General features: G+C 37.0%; 1 protein-coding gene across 1 annotated transcript in view; it reads right to left on the bottom strand.

The window, feature by feature from the left end:
- Positions 1-19094, bottom strand: part of PHTF2 (putative homeodomain transcription factor 2) — a 129884-nt gene that overhangs the window by 88092 nt on the left and 22698 nt on the right. The window contains 1 exon segment of the mRNA XM_043588685.1: positions 8355-8434. Coding sequence (XP_043444620.1) covers positions 8355-8399 — 45 coding nt within the window. The 5' untranslated portion in view covers positions 8400-8434.

The raw sequence follows: 19094 nt of genomic DNA, 5'->3' as shown, positions 1-19094 counted from the left end.
CACAGTTTTACATCTGAAACAACAGATTAATATTTTAAACACATTTAAATATTTACTTTTATATATAAAATTGTTTGGTTCAAATATAAACAATTGGCATTTTAAGAAACAGTCAAAATTGATCAAAAAGTAGATCTGATGACCCTTAAAGATTAGAACATTGAAAAATATACACTGTGGTTTAACTTACATGCAGTTTTAAAGGGAAAGAATGTTATTATTATCTATGATAATTACGACAATAAACCTCATATAATTAGATTACATAAAGAACACAAATATCTATGTATTTATTAAGAACTGGAAGCAGAAAATTGTGTTGAATTCTATAGAAACTTCTTCCTTAACATTTCATATGGGAGGAGCTAAGTGATCACAATCTTAACTTTTAAGAATATAAAGAAAATAGTGAGGATCCTGATCTTCTTCTACTCAGTACAATACTGGTGGTCTAGGACACAGCTAAACAAAAGGACATAAATAAAGCTACACATCTTCACACTGAATCCACTCAAACCAATCATATGCTTTAGACATACTTCTGTAGTGGGGAAAAAAACCACATGTCTTCCCAGAACTTTGGAATGTTACCTCACTTGAAAATAGGGTCTTTGCAGGTGTAATTGATTAAGGATCTCAAGATGAAATCATTCTGAATTTAGAGCAGATCTAAATCCACTGACTGGTGTCCTTATAAGAAGAGTCAAGAAGACAACATGAAGATGGAGGGAGAGACTGGAATGATGCATCAGAAAACTAAGGATTGTGTTCATTAGAAGCTAGAAGAGGGACACCTGGGTGTCTCAGCCAGTTAAACAGCCAACTTTGGCCCAGGTCACGATCTCATGGTTCATGAGTTTGAGCCCTACATCGGGCTCTGCACTGACAGTGTGGAGCCTGCTTAGGATTCTCTCTCCCTCTTTCTCTCTGTCCCTCCCCCATTTGTGTGCTCTCTCTCAAAATAAATAAACTTAAAAAAAAAAAAAAAAAAGCTAGAAGAGGCCCATGGGACAATTTCTCCCTCAAGCCTCCCTACAGAGGGAACCAGCCCTGCTGACACTTTGATTTTGGACTTCTGGCCTCCTGAACTGTGAAAAAAAATAACTTCTGTTGTTTTAAGCAACCCAGTTTGTGGTCCTTTGTTACAAAAGCCCCAGGAAACTTATAAAACTTCTTATAGTATCTTGATATAATAACCACTGAGTTAATCCACTTCATTATCACAATAAATGAAACCATGAAAACAGAAACAGAAGCACTCTGAAAAATAAATGCTTTTAAATGTGAGGCAGTGCTCTCACATCACCACCACCATCATCATCATCACCATCATTACTGTTGTTAAATCAACAGATATATATATATAATACTAACCATCTTTTAAAAAAAATGTGTATCTCCTCACTTTTGCATTAGAAGTCATCTAAAAATAAACTCTCAAATTAAACAAGAAAATCTTATAGTAAAAGTTTCTTCAAAGCTTCAAAGCTACGTTAGTACAGGATGAGTGACCTGAAAGTCAGTAGACCTGAGTTTTGGTTTTATAACTAATTCATGACTATGATCAAGTTATTAGATCTACAGGCATCAGGTTTCTTACCTATAAAGCAAAAAGTTTAACAGAAACCAGATGATCTCTAAAGTCAAACTATCATGACTACTGCACAGCATAGTTTCTTTCTTCCTTATAACTAAAACTAAAACTAAAACTCAAATTATTTATGCTATAAATACCCGAACTGGAAATGGATAAAGGTGGAAAATCAAGGACTTCATGACTAAAACGGGGAGAAAAACCTTAAGTGAAAAGGCAAATATTTGAGCAACTAAACTAACCAATCTATTTCTGGTAGGACAAGTCTTATTTTTGGCAAGTAAGTGACATTAAAAAGGAAGAAGTGGAAAACATGATCAGTGACTGAAGCAAGGACAGTTGAAGTTTATAAGTTACACTTAATCATGATTTTATGGTATGAGTGTTAGACAACAAACGTCAACAAATACCCACTGTTTTAACATTGAATATTAGAAGCCTGACATTTTACATTTCTCAAGTAAGAATCTTTTTTTAGCCTCATGAGAATTTTTAGAATCCATGAAATAAAGCACTCTGATAAGTTTGGGGAGCAATTCATCTGATAAGTATGGTGAATATGAAGTAATAATAATAGAAATAATTCTCATTTATTGAAGGTTTACCCTGTGTGGAGCACTTTGCTTAACATTTTACATATATCATCAGTTACTCCTAAAATAAATACAAAAAATGGTATTTATGCACATGAAGAAAGTGAAATTCAGAGACATTAAGCAACCTGTCCAAAATCATACTGGCTTTCAAGAACAAGGATTCAAATTTCAGCTTTCTAACCCCAAAATCTATGTTCTTGTTACCCATTAAGATACACAGCTTTGCACAGTGGTCACCCTCAACAAGGGCAGGTTGTGACTGAGAGGGAGGGATGAAAGTTTTGTAGAGCTGGTTAACATTCTGTTTCTTGATCTGAGTTTTTTCATAAACAAGACACAAACAGTCCTAAACACAAACAGGTATTCAGTTTGTAAAAATTCATGAAGCTGAACACTTAAAATCTGTGTGGTCTTCTGAGTATGTTACACCTCAATAAAATGTATATATATTGCCTTTGCATTAGTCAGAACTTTCTGTTTTGCAAGTAAAAATCCAATTCACACTAGCATCAGCAAAAAGGGGGGGAAGGGTTATTGGCTGACATGGGTAAACAACTCCAAGTTTGGAGTGAAGTTAATCTTGGGGTGAAGTGAATCCAGGGACTAGAGCGCTATGCTGGCCTGTGGTTGTCTCTTTTTTTCCCTATTTCTGACCTGCTCTGGTGCTGTCTCATTGTCTTCTGCCTGCTGCAGACTTTCAATCCTTCTAGCGCCTTGAAAGAAGCAACAGGGTCTTTTTCATCACCTCTAGTGAAAAATAAAAGGTTTGGGGGAGCCTGGGTGGCTCAACCTCTTGAATTTGGTTCAGGTCATGATCCCTTATCTCCTGAGTTCAAGACCCTCATTTGTGCTATAACAGCGCAGAGCCTGCTTGGGATTCTCTCTCTTTCTCTCTCTGCCCCTACCCAGCTTACTTACATGTGTACGTGCTTGCACTCACTCTCTCTCTCCCTCAAAAATAAATACATTTTAAAAAATAAGTAAGTAAAATTACATTAAATATTTAATGGTACATATGAGAATATGGTTCAGGAAAAAAAACTTAGAAGAGAAAAAGTAATAAACCCATTTGTCTGAGGCTCAGTACTTCAATTTAACAGCCCAATACTAATGGAAATCTATTCTGGTTTCTCCAATTACCATTCTTGAGGCATTAATTTTTCTTCTGAATTAGTGACTGAAGATTATTTTTTTCAATAGGGGCTTTCAAATTATTCATGACTATGGATGGCTACAATAGTACCAAATGAAGTTTAAAATAAGATGTTAAAAGAACTTTTAAAAGTTTCAAAATAAATCATGCAGAGAATAATTCATTTAAAGGTACCCTGACATCATCTAATTAGATTTAATACTTTAAAACTTTTGTTTTTATTTTCTCCTTGAAATTTCACATCTGATATTAGAGTTCATGTTCACAACAGTCCACAGATCAAGTCATGGTCTTTGGGGTTAGCTAGTGCTCAGTACTCAAAACAAAAATATAAAGATGTCACCATTTTTAAGTGGAAAAGGTGACACTAAAGTGAGTTACAACTAAACATACATATGTTCAAGAAAATGAAGCTGAACATTTCTTTTTTTAAAATAAACTTTTTTTAATGTTTATTTTTGAGAGAGAGAGCGCGCACGCATGCGCGCGCATACACACACACACACACACACACACACACACAAGTGGGGGAGGGGCAGAGAGAGAGGGAGATACAGAAACCAAAGCAGGCTCCAGGCTCTGAGCTGTCAGCACAGAGCCCAACAGGCGGGGCTCAAACTCATGGACGGCGAGATCATGACCTGAGCTGAAGTCAGACACTTAACCAACTGAGTTACTCAGGTGCCCCTGAACATTTCTTGGTTTTATTTATAGCAATACTTCCTACTATAAGCTGAATACCACTGAATGATAGGTCACAAAAATTAAAGAATGTTAAAATACTAATGTTTTAAAAATTATCTAATTGAAGACTTAGAGGGTTCAAATCACATGCAAAAATTTTATTGTGTTTCTATATTATATACACTGTTCTGGCAATAAGATCCTGAGAATTTGGAAAGTTCATCACAATTTCAAAGGGATGTATGATTGAAAAGCAGCTGAGGATGATTATCAAGTTAATGTAGTGAGTGGTAAGCGAAACTCAAATGAAGTTATTTGACCATGGTCATATAATCAGCAAGTATCATATCAGCATCAGCAGTCAAGCCTTCTTTTCACTGAAACTTAAACACCTGTGAAAGGACTTTTTAAATAAATATGTATTTAAGAAAAAAACAAATCTGTATGACCTAAGAGGAGTGAAGGGAACTCTCAGGTGGATGGTAAAAGAAAACTCAAAATGGATAAAGGACCTGAATGTGAGACAGGAAACCATCAAAACCCTAGAAGAGAAAGCAGGAAAAAACCTGTCTGACCTCAGCCGCAGCAATTTCTTACTTGACACATCCCCAAAGGCAAGGGAATTAAAAGCAAAAATGAATTACTGGGACCTTATGAAGATTAAAAGCTTCTGCACAGCAAAGGAAACAATCAACAAAACTAAAAGGCAACCAACGGAATGGGAAAAGATATTTGCAAATGACATATCGGACAAAGGGCTAGTATCCAAAACCTATAAAGACCTCACCAAACTCCATACCTGAAAAACAAATAATCCAGTGAAGAAATGGGGAGAAAACATGAATAGACACTTCTCTAAAGAAGACATCTGGATGGTCAACAGGCACATGAAAAGATGCTCAACATCGCTCCTCATCAGGGAAATATAAATCAAAACCACACTCAGATATCACCTCACGCCAGTCAGAGTGGCCAAAATGAAAAATCAGGAGACTCTAGATGCTGGTGAGGATGTGGAGAAACGGGAACCCTCTCGCACTGTTGGTGGGAATGCAAACTGGTGCAGCCGCTCTGGAAAACTGTGGAGGTTCCTCAAAAAATTAAAAATAGATCTACCCTATGACCCAGCAATAGCACTGCTAGGAATTTACCCAAGGGATACAGAAGTACTGATGCATAGGGGCACTTGTACCCCAATGTTTATAGCAGCACTCTCAACAATAGCCAAATTATGGCAAGAGCCTAAATGTCCTTCAACTGATGAATGGATAAGGCAATTGTGGTTTATATACACAATGGAACACTACGTGGCAATGAGAAAGAATGAAATATGGCCTTTTGTAGCAATGTGGATAGAACTCGAGAGTGTTATGCTAAGTGAAATAAGTCATACAGAGAAAGACAGATACCATATGCTTTCACTCTTATGGGGATCCTGAGAAACTTAACAGAATCCCATGGGGAGGGGTGAAGGAAAAAAAAAAAGAGGTTAGAGAGGGAAGGAGGGAGCCAAACATAAGAGACTCTTAAAAACTGAGAACAACTGAGGGTTGATGGGGGGTGGGAGGAAGGGGAGGGTGGATGATGGGTAGTGAGGAGGGCACCTGCTGGGATGAGCACTGGGTGTTGTACGAAAACCAATTTGACAATAAATTTCATATTTAAAACAAAACAAAACAAAACAAAACAAAACAAAACAAAACAAAACAAAACAAAACACCAAGAGGGCAGATGAGAGGTGTGACATGAGAACAATCCCCCAGAATGTAAGAGAAGGACAGATAATTCTAGGTCATTCCCAAAGGGGGGCGTGTGGGGGGAGGCAAAGAACTACTAGAATATTTGAATATGACTGACTACAACAAAAGGAGTTTTATAGTTCTATCAGAGACTTTGGAGAATTAGAAAAATTAAGCAAAAGGAGGAAAAAGTTGCACAGACAGAAAATATCAGTATATGGCATGACATAGCTCTAAACAACGCATACACAAACAGCTCTGCATAGTGATTTCACCAAAATTTGTAGTCATTGGGAGGATTCGGGTAAGGAATACTGGTTGAGGAGGGACTCATAAAAAAGCTAAATCTTTATCATACAGTCAGAAATCAACAAGTAACATCTATAATGAAATAATCAAGAAAGGGCCAAGTTTAAAACATAAATACCATTTTAAAAAAAGCAGTATAATTTAATAGGGCACTAATGCATTTTGAACAGGACAATTCTTTGTTGTATCGGGCTATGTTAGAGTACAGATAAGCAAACTAAGGCCTGTGGACCAAATCTAACCCACTGCCTGTTTTTGTAAATTAATTTTTATTGGAACACAGCCATACTCATTCATTCATTCATTTATGTACTGTCTATGGCTGCTTTTGTACCATAGAACAGCAGAACCGAATAGCTGTCACAGATACGTATGACTCTCAAAGCCTAAAATATTTACTATATGGCCCTTTAAAGAAAAAGTCTGCCAACCCTTGTTTAGAGTATTGCATGACATTTAGTATCTCTGATTTCTAACCCACAAATATCAGCATTCTCCCAAAAGTAATTAAGAAAACCAAAACTTCACACCCCACATTTGTAAACCATCCTTCCTAACTCCCTACCAGCGATGAGGAGCAATAGAACTTTGGTTTCAGCTATAAAGAATGTAAAATCATTGCCTCTGGGGAGCAAAGCTCAGAGGCTGGGTAAGGACAGGGAAAGGTAGTACTGGTGGCTATTTTTTTTTCCCAATTAGCCCAGAAACATTAATTTTTCAAAGTAGTCACATGTATTTCTTCAAGACAATTAAATTTAAAAGCAAAATTTAAAAATAGAGCAAATAAAATCTGGTTAATGGTTCTGGTGACTCAGTAACATAAAATGTGTGATTACATTTGCTAGATATAATTTGTGACATCTGTTATGGTTGCTCTGGAGAATTTTTTGGTTGCACATATCTAAAGCTGCTAGGTAAATGACCCGCAGATAAGAAGGGTATTAGTGAGCTAACTGAATGCAAGTGTAATATTTCAAACCCTCCGTTACCAAGAAAGGACAGTAAATCTAGCATGTTCTACAAATGATCTTCACTGAAGTTCGAAATGTTTAACATAAAAAACCAGATAGATAAAATGCTTAGTAAACATTACTAACTCTCATAATAAGTAGGCATTAACAGAAAAGCTTTCAAGGATTTATGTAGGAAATAAAAAATAATAAAAAATAATTTTGTTTTAGTTTCATTATTCAGTTTTAAGTTGAATGGAAGTTTAAAGGTAAAGATGACATGAATACAGAACTACAAAAGACAGAATTAATAGTATGATCAATGTCAATACTTCCAATTCAGTACCTTATATGAAACATGTGATCCTGTATCTCTGTGGGATGTTCTACACAGAAGAGAAACACATCCAAAGACAGACTGTATTCTCAGGTTTGCTTAATCTTGAAAGCACTCTAATTACCATGTCCAATTCAAGTAAACTTACAAATTGTCTGATTTTACCCCATATGAGAAAAGCTTTAAATATATAATTATATTTTGTTAATAGGGACTTGAGGAATAAGGCATCAAAAATGTTTTAAACTATGAAAACAAACATAACTCACCATATACACTAAAAATCTAAAATACTACATATAACAACATACATTTTAAAGAGTCTAAACAACACTCTTTAGGAAAAAACACTTATTTTCAAAAAAGACATTTATTCTCTTGCACTTCATAAAAATACTACATTGAAAGCTTATTTTGAAATATATAGAGGACACAGCTAGTTTAGTAGTTAGGACAATTAATCCTAAAACATCGAAATAAACATTTTACTATTTTGGTTTGAAAAACACAGACCTCAAAGGTTTATTTTATTTTATTGAAAAGATTCAACTGTTGAGTTGAACTTACAAGAAACAGATTAAGACTATAGTTTCTAGATATAAAAAGTTATAAAATTACAAGACTTCTGCTAACCTAGCTTTAAAAGAAGTTAATGCAAGAAAAATTTAATGCTTTTATAAAATGCTAATTATATTCAAAGTCCTGGAAATCTGGCTTATATTATAACTGAAAATAATTAATCTAGCTACTACTTTAATAATGTGGAGTAAAAAGTGGAGAAAAACACTGTGAAGCATCATCTTTCTAATTTCTTTAGAAATAAAATTAGCACAAGAAAAACCAAAATGCTCCCATTCCACTCAAAAGATCCTGAAATCTATATGTGATTATTTCAGGTAATATTTGACATAAATCCATAGCACCTTAAGAGAAAGCATGCATTTTTAGAATAAAAATATTTAAAAGGTTGAAAGCTTTGACGATCAACTTACCTTCTTTTGATACCAGACTATAGCATCTGTGACTTTGGACGCCATTTATTCCACTGAAATCACACATTCGTCATTTTAGGCTGTGCAAGAGAGAAAAACACACAGACAACTTTATTTCCACCGTCCAAAATGAGACTAAACAACACGCGAACATAGCACTCTGGTTACTTGCAGAGCAAGGGGTGTATGACTATACTTGTATTACACCCTTCCTCATTACTATTTTAGCAACAGGTTCTCTTAAGTAAACAAAAATCAGTTGCCATAATAAAAGGATCTTTCTAAGAGAATGTAACACTTGAATTTTCTAACAAGACGGATTTTTTTAAATAAGCCTTTTAAATAAATTTCAGAATTTCCCAGGTTATACTGGAACTTCTTCATTTAAAAGTAGAAATCCATTCATTCACTCAGTAACAGATCAGTTTTGCTACAGTTCCTATCTAGGAACTAGTGCCAATTACTGTTGCTAAAGGATGGCTTGATAAAGATGCCAAAGTTTATAATCATATTTAATGTTCCCTGGTACTCAGTAAACACAACTTCGAACTAAAATCAAATAACTGGAGAAACTTAACTAATTTATGTTAAATACTAAACTTGTATTAGGGTTAGTTACAGAGGAATAATTAATATTAAACACTTCCCAGATATCAGTCTGCTAATCTTCAGAAATTTACCACAGACCATTTCATAAGCATCTTGTGTGTGTTTGTCTAAAAGAGTTTTGGATTCAAAACTTAATGGTTCCTTAGCCCTGGACAGAATTAATTCCAGGCTGATTCCAGTTAACTCTGGAATACTTCTTTAGTCATAAGACCAGGCTGGCATGGAGGGTATGGTGTTAAGGATGAGCCTAAACAGGTTCAAACACAAACACTTGCCCCAGAACTCATTACAAACCAGGATCATCTAAGGCTACAGAGGATGTCAGGGAAATCCTGGGAGTAAAGTACCCTAGTGAGCACATGCAGGTCTGCAACTATAGAGATGCTACTGCTACAGAGTCTGCCCAGAGTAAACAAAATACCAGGTTTACAAATCATTCTTGGAAGCATATGAGGATTCAAATATAAAGAAAATTACTATCCACAAGTTCAAATGTTCAGATGATCAGTCTCTAAATAAAATTTAAGGCAGAATTTACTTGATGTGTGTATTTTTGACAGTGTTATAAACCAGATTGTTTTATTACCTTTCCTACAATAATAATAATTCCATCTTTAACTGACCAAATTCAACCAAACTATGTTTTGAAATTCTGGACAAACGGAGGAGCATAGAGTCTAAAGACCTGGATTCAAATACTGTCTTCCAGTATCTGGTATATAATATTGAAAAAGCAACTTAATCTCTCTAACCTGTTTCTTTCACTAGTACAATAGGAATGACTATCTGTTCATCCCTTGGAGGGTTTTGTGACTGATAAGATGATATACATAAAATGCCTACCAGAGTCCAGCACGTAGAACAGATGTTAATTATGATTATTTTTATTATTAATTTTATATTTAAAAATCCTGCAAGCCAAGAACTGGGAAATGTTTATATTTCCTTTTTTAAACATGGCAAAAGGTTTAGAGAAGGAATACCTGTAATCAGTTTTTGTTGACATTTAAAATAAAAATAGCTACCAGACTATCATAAAATCACAATGTCAATTTCCAACTACATGCACATGGGAGTATTTAGAGATTTCAAAGTTCACCGCCATTGAAGTTAGTCAGGTATGGCTACTTCCATTTTTCTCACCAGGGTTTTTGGGGAAGCTTTCCCTTACTGATTTAAAATCTCTCATTTTGGGGGCGCCTAGGTGGCTCAGTCATTTGATTGTCTGACTCTTGATTTAGCCTCAGGTCATGATTGATCCCAGGGTTATGGGATGTAGCCTTGAGTCGGGCTCTGTGCTGGGCATGGAGCCTGCTTGGGATTCTCTCTCTCTCTCCCTCTGCCCCTTTTCCCATTCGTTCTCTCTCTTTCACTCTCTCTCTCTTTCCCTAATTAAAAAAACTAAAATTAAAAAAATTAAAAAAAATAAAATCAGGGTGCCTAGGTGGCTCAGTCAGTTAAAGCGTCCAACTTAGGCTCAGGTCATGATCTCAGAGTTTGTGGGTTCGAGCCCCACATTGGGCTCTGTGCTGACAGCTCAGAGTCTGGAGCCTGCTTAGGATTCTGCGTCTCCCTCGCTTTCTGCCCCTCTCCCACTCATGCTCTCATCCTCTCTCTCTCTCTCTCTCTCTGTCTCTCTCAAAAATGAATAAACACTAAAAAATAAAATAAAATAAAATAAAAATAAAATAAAATAAAATAAAATAAAAATAAAATCTCCCATTTTTTTTCCTAGACATCTCTGAGAGTAGTTCATTAGTTTCAACACATTTCATCCTAGAAGTTTTTTCCATTCATTCTCCCCTCTCCTGCCCTTCACCTTTGCCAAATGCAAAAGCAGAAAAAATGGTACAAAAACTATGAGAATCTCAACCTTTCACTTTAACCTCCTTGCACTTTACCTAATCTTTATTGACAAAAATTCCAGGTTATCTACCAAGATAAAAGATTCTCTCTCCTAATCCTCCAGGAGTGCAAATAATATGCATTTCATATACAAAATGTGAAAGAATTTTTTATTCACTCCATCTATTAAATGTATGAGATATTTAATATATTTGGGGAATCTTGAAGTGGTTACATATAAACAGTAGTAACTTTTTTAAAAAAGCTTCAATGAAAGTGAGGAAAACATTGCCTGCTTCAAATAAAATGATCTAAAAGATTATTTTTTAATATACTTTGGTTCACATCAAGCTACACTTAGAAATAAATTTTGAAAATCATTTATAACAGGACACAAAGTATATGAAATGTTATAAACATTTTATTTGTATTTCTTTGGATCTACAGAAATAAAAAGTCAATCTACCTTTTTTTTTTAAACAAGCCTTTCCTCAGTAATGGCAAGGTTTGTTCTGCAAACTCATTTAATAGTTTTTCCATTGTGTCAACAGCCTTTCAGTGACACAAGTGGCTCATACCTATTTTTAAAACAGGTTTTACAGCATGCTGAGATAGATTTCTGAATTGGACATCTGAAAAAGTACACTCAGAGACACCCAAATTTCATATAACAAGAATAAGTCAACAAACGATTTCATGAATAATTAAGATGATTCTAACAGTTCAGAAACACAGGTTTACAGTCTCTATCATATTGATAGTTCATGCTGTTTTTAATGCTACATTATGACACTAAAGTTAATTTACAGACAAAAAGAGTGGCATAGAAAGCTTACTGGGTACCGTGAATTGAGAATCTTAATCTTTTTTGATCAACTGATCTCAGAGAAGGATGGGTATTAAGATATAGAAATAATCCAATTATAAACCACAGAGCTAACTGCAGACATAACATTTAAATATCGGTATAGACAGTTACTCTGAGCTAATTCTCTCCTTAACACTGCTTTAATCATTATACCTTGTCAAAACACCTGAAAATACTTTACTATGTCAAGGACAACGCAAAATGCATTTATGATGCCAAAGCCCAGGGTAGAGAAAAAGGACGACTACAAAGAGATCGTATGTTGAGTCCACCTTTATAAAATCTCACTATCACAAACATAGTAATGCCCAAGGGTATTCTTTGTAGCTTAAAAAAAGGGGGGGGGGGAGGTTTTTAACCATTCCCTGTATTAGAACAAAACCCAATCTATCAAAGACTAGGGGCGCCTGGGTGGCCCAGTCAGTTAAGCGTCTGACTTCAGCTTAGGTCATGATCTCATGGTTGGAGAGTTGAGCCCCGTGTTGGACTCTGTGCTGACAGCTAAGAGCCTGGAGCCTGCTTTGGATTCTGTGTCTTCCTCTCTCTCTCTTTGCCCCTCTGTGTGCCCCTCTGGCTCACACTGTCTCTCTTTCTCTCTCTCAAAAATAAACATTAAAAAAATGTTAAAAAAGAAAAAAAAAAAAAAAAACCCAGTCTATCAAACACTACAAATGTTATAAGGAACTTCTCTCATTATTCTGAAACAAATTTCTCTGCTTTACCATGGTTCTCACCATGCTCCAAAACAACTCATTCATGCCCACCCCTGACGCTTCGCCTGTGCTGTTATTCTCATTCCTTTTCTCCACTCATCCATCCTCTTCAATCATTTAGAATCCTACTTACTCTAAGATGAAGCTTCTTACAAGTGTTCACTTGGACAAAAAGTGCTGAAGCTTGATGTCTCTTTCAGACTGGTCTGTACTAATAAATCTGCTATTTAAATAAAAATGAAAAGCAGTATAGCCACATGTCATTTGATTACATGTAAACACTGTAAAGGAAAAAAACAGATGCATCTTTCTTCCTTTGTGTCTCTAAATACCCAGTACTTTAAAATAGGCGTAGAGGAAGTAGAGCAGAGAAAAAGCAATGACTAAGCATCAGGAGAATTGGGTTCTAGATCCAAGTTCTGACGCTAAATGAGATGTGCTTTTGAATTAGTTACTGAGTTCTCTGGGCCTTAGTTTCTCACTAGTGCCATCTAGCCAAACATTCCACAACTCAATAAAGACTAAACAACTAACAATTCTAATAATGTACAGGAGTTTCTCTGCATTCCTTTACTAACTCACCCCAGAACACGACCATTAGTTAAACCAGTGTTACATAAATGGAACTTAACATAATAATAAAACTTTTAGACAAAATGGAACATGGGTTATTTTTAAAAGGCAGTTTATGCAAATCTCCTCAGACCCTGATTTCATTATTAGTCTGTTCAACAACCTTGTATCACTGTCTACTGCCTTTACAAACCTGTTTAGACCCTCTACCCTTTAGAATTATACTTTTTTTTTTTTTAATTTTTTTTTTTTCCAACGTTTATTTATTTTTGGGACAGAGAGAGACAGAGCATGAACGGGGGAGGGGCAGAGAGAGAGGGAGACACAGAATCGGAAGCAGGCTCCAGGCTCTGAGCCATCAGCCCAGAGCCTGACGCGGGGCTCGAACTCACGGACCGCGAGATCGTGACCTGACTCACGGACCGCGAGATCGTGACCTGGCTGAAGTCGGACACTTAACCGACTGCGCCACCCAGGTGCCCCAGAATTAGACTTTTTAAAATCTCACCCTAACCAACTTACCAACATTACTGCTATCATCTTCTCATACACCCTATTTCATTCATTCATTCCTTTATTCATGCACTCATTTATTTATTTACAACCAGGTTGGTTAGCATATAGTGCAATAATGATTTCAGGAGTAGAATCCAGTGATTCATCCCCTATATATAACACCCAGTGCTCATCACAAGTGTCCTCCTTAATGCCCCTTGCCCATTTAGCCCATCCTCTCACCCACAACCCCTCCAGCAACTCTGTCTGTTCTCCATATTTAAGAGTCTTTTACAGGGGCGCCTGGGTGGCGCAGTCGGTTAAGCGTCCGACTTCAGCCAGGTCACGATCTCGCGGTCTGTGAGTTCGAGCCCCGCGTCAGGCTCTGGGCTGATGGCTCGGAGCCTGGAGCCTGTTTCCGATTCTGTGTCTCCCTCTCTCTCTGCCCCTCCCCCATTCATGCTCTGTCTCTCTCTGTCCCAAAAATAAATAAACGTTGAAAAAAAAAAAAAAAAAAAAAGAGTCTTTTACATGGGGCACCTGGGTGGCTCAGTCGGTTAAGTGTCAGACTCTTGATTTCAGCTCAGGTCATGATCTCACCGCTTGAGGGATTGAGCCCTGTGTTGGGCTCCAAACTGACAGTATGAAGCTTGCTTGGGATTCTCTCTCTCTCTCTGCTCTCCCCTGCTTATTCTTCCTCTCTCTCTCTCAAAATAAATAAATAAACTTAAAAAAAGAGTCTCTTATGTTTTGTCACCCTCTCTGTTTTTATATTATTTTTGCTTCCCTTATGTTCATGTTTTCATACATCTTGTTTCAACCACACCATATTTCCTACACTTTTCCACCTCTGTGTCAAAATTAACACTTCTCTTTACAAAACAAGGGGGATTTCCAGAAGGCATCCTAAATTCCACTTTCTCTACAAGTTTCTCCCAAATTTCTCCACTAAAGATTTCTCATCCTGTTCTGTGTTCCCATTATACTTAGTGTATACTCTGTGTACTTGTTGATATGTGGCCCCGTCCCATCTATAAATTTTTTGAGAGCAGTCCAATGTTGTCATTATCTCTGAATTCTCATAATAGCTTTTTTGTATATATTAAACACGATGTTTACCAACCAAATCTAAAAACTGCTAATGAAAGCACACCCACAGATGAGTCCATTTAAGGACCACAATTGAAAATTCTACCCATCCAACTCCTGCACTACTGTGACACGTGCATAAATACAGAAACATACTCTTTCCTAACACTAAGGGGTATAAGAATATTGTGAAGTATAATAAATATGGCTTATTTACTGACATATCAATCAACAAATAAATATTTGTAGATTCAAAAAGTATAATGAAAATGAGTTAAAGTCAAACTGCCAACTCTAGTCTAACTTCATTCTTAAATGCTAAAATTAAATATAACTCAGTGACTTCCTCCACAGCTAAAATAAGCCTTTTTTTTTTTTTTTTTTTCTTCAGAAACTAGGAACAAAGCTGTTCTGACCTTAGAAAGGTAATGAATGCTAAAGTTCAAGTCAAAATTTGCTACACTGGTAGCAAAGTTGGGAAGACAGTGAAACTCTGGTAGAAGGAACATGGTATGGGCTGAAGGAAATCTACCAGCTTCAAGGCAGCTACTTTCTAATCATGGGACCCATAGATTGTTATAATTTCCCGCAAAATTTTAAATCTGGAATGAGGATACGATTTCAAAGAAATGTTGTGAAGAATAAATACCACACACTACATGTTTAAAGTTGTTTTCAATCTTAGGACAGAAAAATGAAATGGAAAATAAGGTCTAATAAAAAGAGCTATACACTTCCTCTTATACCAGTTCATAAAAAGAATGTTTTTTTTTTTTTAATTTTTTAACATTTATTTATTTTTGAGACAGAGACAGCATGAACGGGGGGAAGGTCAGAGAGAGAGGGAGACACAGAATCCGAAACAGGCTCCAGGGTCTGAGCTGTCAGCACAGAGCCTGACGCGGGGCTCGAACTCATGGACCGCGAGATCATGACCCGAGCTGAAGTCGATACTTAACCGACTGAGCCACCCAGGTGCCCCTAAAAAGAGTATTTGTAATTCTTATTTCCCTGCATGGAACCAGTGCATAGTCTGTATATTTGAGGCTGGAGGATAACACCTAACCTAAGAAGGAAAATTATAAGCACGCAACTCTCTAAATCTGTATTTACAAAAACATTTTGTGCTACTGTGAAATCCAAGAGAATCCCTAGAGTGATAGTTTTAATACTACCCACAAAGACCTCTTTGGAACTTCCTGATGGGTACAACCAACCCACCCTGTATGTCCCTTAATGCAACATTGTAAATTTCAGGGTTTCTTAACCTTAGCATATACCCACATCATCTCTATTTCTTGACCATTTGGGGGGCTTTTCTTTTTTTTTTTTTTTAAAGTACTTAATATTTTTGACTGTTGTACCACTTGGAAAAATCAATGAGATACAATCTAAATGGCTTAACTTCCTCATTTACTCACAAGAAATTTTTACCATCAACCAACCAGGCGCCACTCAAATATAGACATGTTGGGGTGCCTGGGTGTCTTAGTCAGTTAAGCATCTGACTTCAGCTCAGGTCATGATCTCGTAGGGGTTTGTGAGTTCCAGCCCCGCAATGGGCTCTGTGCTGCCCGCTCAGAGCCTGGAGCCTGCTTCGGATTCTGTGTCTCCCTGTCTTCTGCCCCTCCCCCACTCACACTCTGTCTCTATCTCTCCTTCAAAAATAAATAAACAGGGGCGCCTGGGTGGCGCAGTCGGTTGAGCGTCCGACTTCAGCCAGGTCACGATCTCCCGGTCCGGGAGTTCGAGCCCCGCGTCAGGCTCTGGGCTGATGGCTCAGAGACTGGAGCCTGTTTCCGATTCTGTGTCTCCCTCTCTCTCTGCCCCTCCCCCGTTCATGCTCTGTCTCTCTCTGTCCCAAAAATAAATAAAAACGTTGAAAAAAATTTTTTTAAATAAATAAAATAAACATTAAAAAAATTTTTAAATATAGATATGTTATTACTGGCCTCTAGTAGAAACATTCACTAAATAAATGGCCCAGGTACTCTTTATCAAAATAATAATGCACTACATGATATTCAAATGGTTTAAAGATTTAATAGATCTTAAAAATGATTTTACTTATAGATTAAAATAGTTAACTATACCTCATCAAAAATGCTATGAATACAATTTGAAAATCATTAGAGATATTTAATCTGATCATTTAATAAAAATACTTATTTACTGAATACCTACTACTAATACTGTACTATTCTAGGCACTGAGGATACAAAAGTGAACACCAAACAAGGTCTCTGCCCTGATTAAACTTACACTGCAAAGAGAAAAGATAGAAAATGAACAAACAGGATAACGTGGTGTTGAAGAAGTGCCATAAAAGAAATGAACAGGGAAATATGATTGGGACAGGGTGGGAAACTTTTGAAAAGAATGGTCAAGAAATCCCAGTGAGATGACATGTGAATTGAGATCTTAGGGACGAGAACAGCCAACTATATGAAGAATTGAGGGAGGACACCCTGAGCAGAGGGAGGAGCAAACACAAAGACCTTGAGGTGGGAATGAGCTTGGTATTTCTAAGGAACAGAAAGGAAGCCAATGTGACACAAGTGACAGTGATTCAAGATGATGTATTAAAGGGAGGTAGGGGTCATGGGATCCCAGGCACCATAGCAAATAATTTTATTACAAAGATAGGAAGTCACTGAAGTGATTTGAGAATGCAGTAATATTCTATTTTGCAAAGACCACTCTGACAGCTCTATAGAGAACAGACTGGACTGAAGAGCTAGAGTGGAAGCAGTGATGCTAGTTAGATGCTAGTTAAGAAAGTCTTAATCCCATGTAGAAGATAACAACATATTGGGCTCAGGTGCAATCAGGAGAGATGGCACTAAGTGGACAGTTCTGAGTTTTATTTATGGGTAAAATCTACAAGACCTGGAAACGGACTAGGATGAAGCAGGTTGGGGAAAGGGATTGGAAAGAAGAATCTAGATTTTTGCCTTGAACCAATTTCTGAGATGGACACACATTAAAAAAAAAGTTTATGAGAGTAAATACAAAAATTTCAGACCTGTTAAAGTCACTAGACATTAAAATAAAGAAGTCAAACAAGTAGATGGAGAGATGGGTCTGAAGCTGGAGGAGACCAAGAAGGATGGTGATATGGATTTGAGAACCATAAACACACTGTCAATATTTAAAAATCAGAGGTGGGTTACATAGATATATGCATTTGTCAAAAGTGAACAAATGCATACTTAATTGAAAGATGTGCCTTTCAAAGATCACTTCAATATAGATCATGTGACTGACTTATAACAGCCACTGTTATTAGCAGCCAAACCAAATCTAATGGGTACTGTTGGGCATACTTTTGCTTCACTCTTCTTTTCCAACAAAACTTTGTAAACACTGTTCTGGTGTCTTCTGGCTATTGACTGCAATTGAGGAGTCTGCAGTCAGCTAAATTTTTGTCCCTGCTTCTATAGGTCATGTTCTCTTTTTGGCCAGGATGCCAAAATAATTCTCTCATTTTTAAAGTTAGTTATTTCTAAGGTACAGTCAATTTTAATCATTTCATAAATCCCCCCCCCCCCCCCCGGAATTCAGTGCCGTTCAACCTGAAAATGCAGGTTTTATTTCAGAATATTTCTGAGTAATTGTTTCTTTTCCATTTGTTGTAATCTCTGTCAGGGATACACGCTATTCTGGGGCGCCTGGGTGGCTCAGTCGGTTAAGTGTCTGACTGCAGCTCAGGTCACGATCTCGCGGTCCGCGAGTTCGAGCCCCACGTCGGGCTCTGGGCTGATGGCTCAGAGCCTGGAGCCTGCTTCCAATTCTGTGTCTCCCTCTCTCTCTGACCCTCCCCCGTTCATGCTGTGTCTCTCTCTGTCTCAAAAATAAATAAACGTTAAAAAAAATTAAAAAAAAAAAGGGATACACGCTATTCTTACGCAGGACAGTCTTTTCATGGTCATTTCTTTCCTTTATTTCTTTCCTGTGGCATATCTGTAGAGCTGCCATGCCTTTTTTTTTTTTTTTTTTAATCTTGATGGTGTTTAACATGGGGAGGGCTGTGCTAAGCTCCTACTTATTCTGATATCCAATAGGTTCTGGTTAACAACTTCAACACCGTTCTCACTGTAGCTGGGATCATTTTTATTTCTGTGCTGACATGTGCAGGCATAGACAGACAGATGCACACACACACACACACACACACACACACACACACACACAATCTTCAATTTGAGAACTGGGTACTGCTTTTCATCTATTTTTCTATAACCCAAAGATGCAGGAAATGGGGTATTTCTGAATGCTGAAATTTCATTAAGTATCTTGTATGAGGATCTATCCCTCCAGTCAGAAGGCTATTACACCTTCGTGGGCTTTGGCTCTTGTCCTTTACCAAAGCGTAATTAAAATGGCAATGTTCCCTGACTCTGTGAGGCTCAGCATTAGTATGAAGATTCTTCCTTGACTTTTCGCTCCCTACGCACCTCTTAGCTCTGCCTCCAGGGGCAGTATTATTGAGCTTGCTTACTGTTTTGTAGGCCTTGTCTTCCTTAGTCTGGCTTCTGGGATATGCAG

Source organism: Prionailurus bengalensis, chromosome A2 (assembly GCF_016509475.1).
Source record: "Prionailurus bengalensis isolate Pbe53 chromosome A2, Fcat_Pben_1.1_paternal_pri, whole genome shotgun sequence".
Classification (NCBI taxonomy): domain Eukaryota; kingdom Metazoa; phylum Chordata; class Mammalia; order Carnivora; family Felidae; genus Prionailurus; species Prionailurus bengalensis.
The sequence above is the reverse complement of the archived record's forward strand: the minus strand, read 5'-3'. Positions and strand labels throughout refer to the sequence as shown.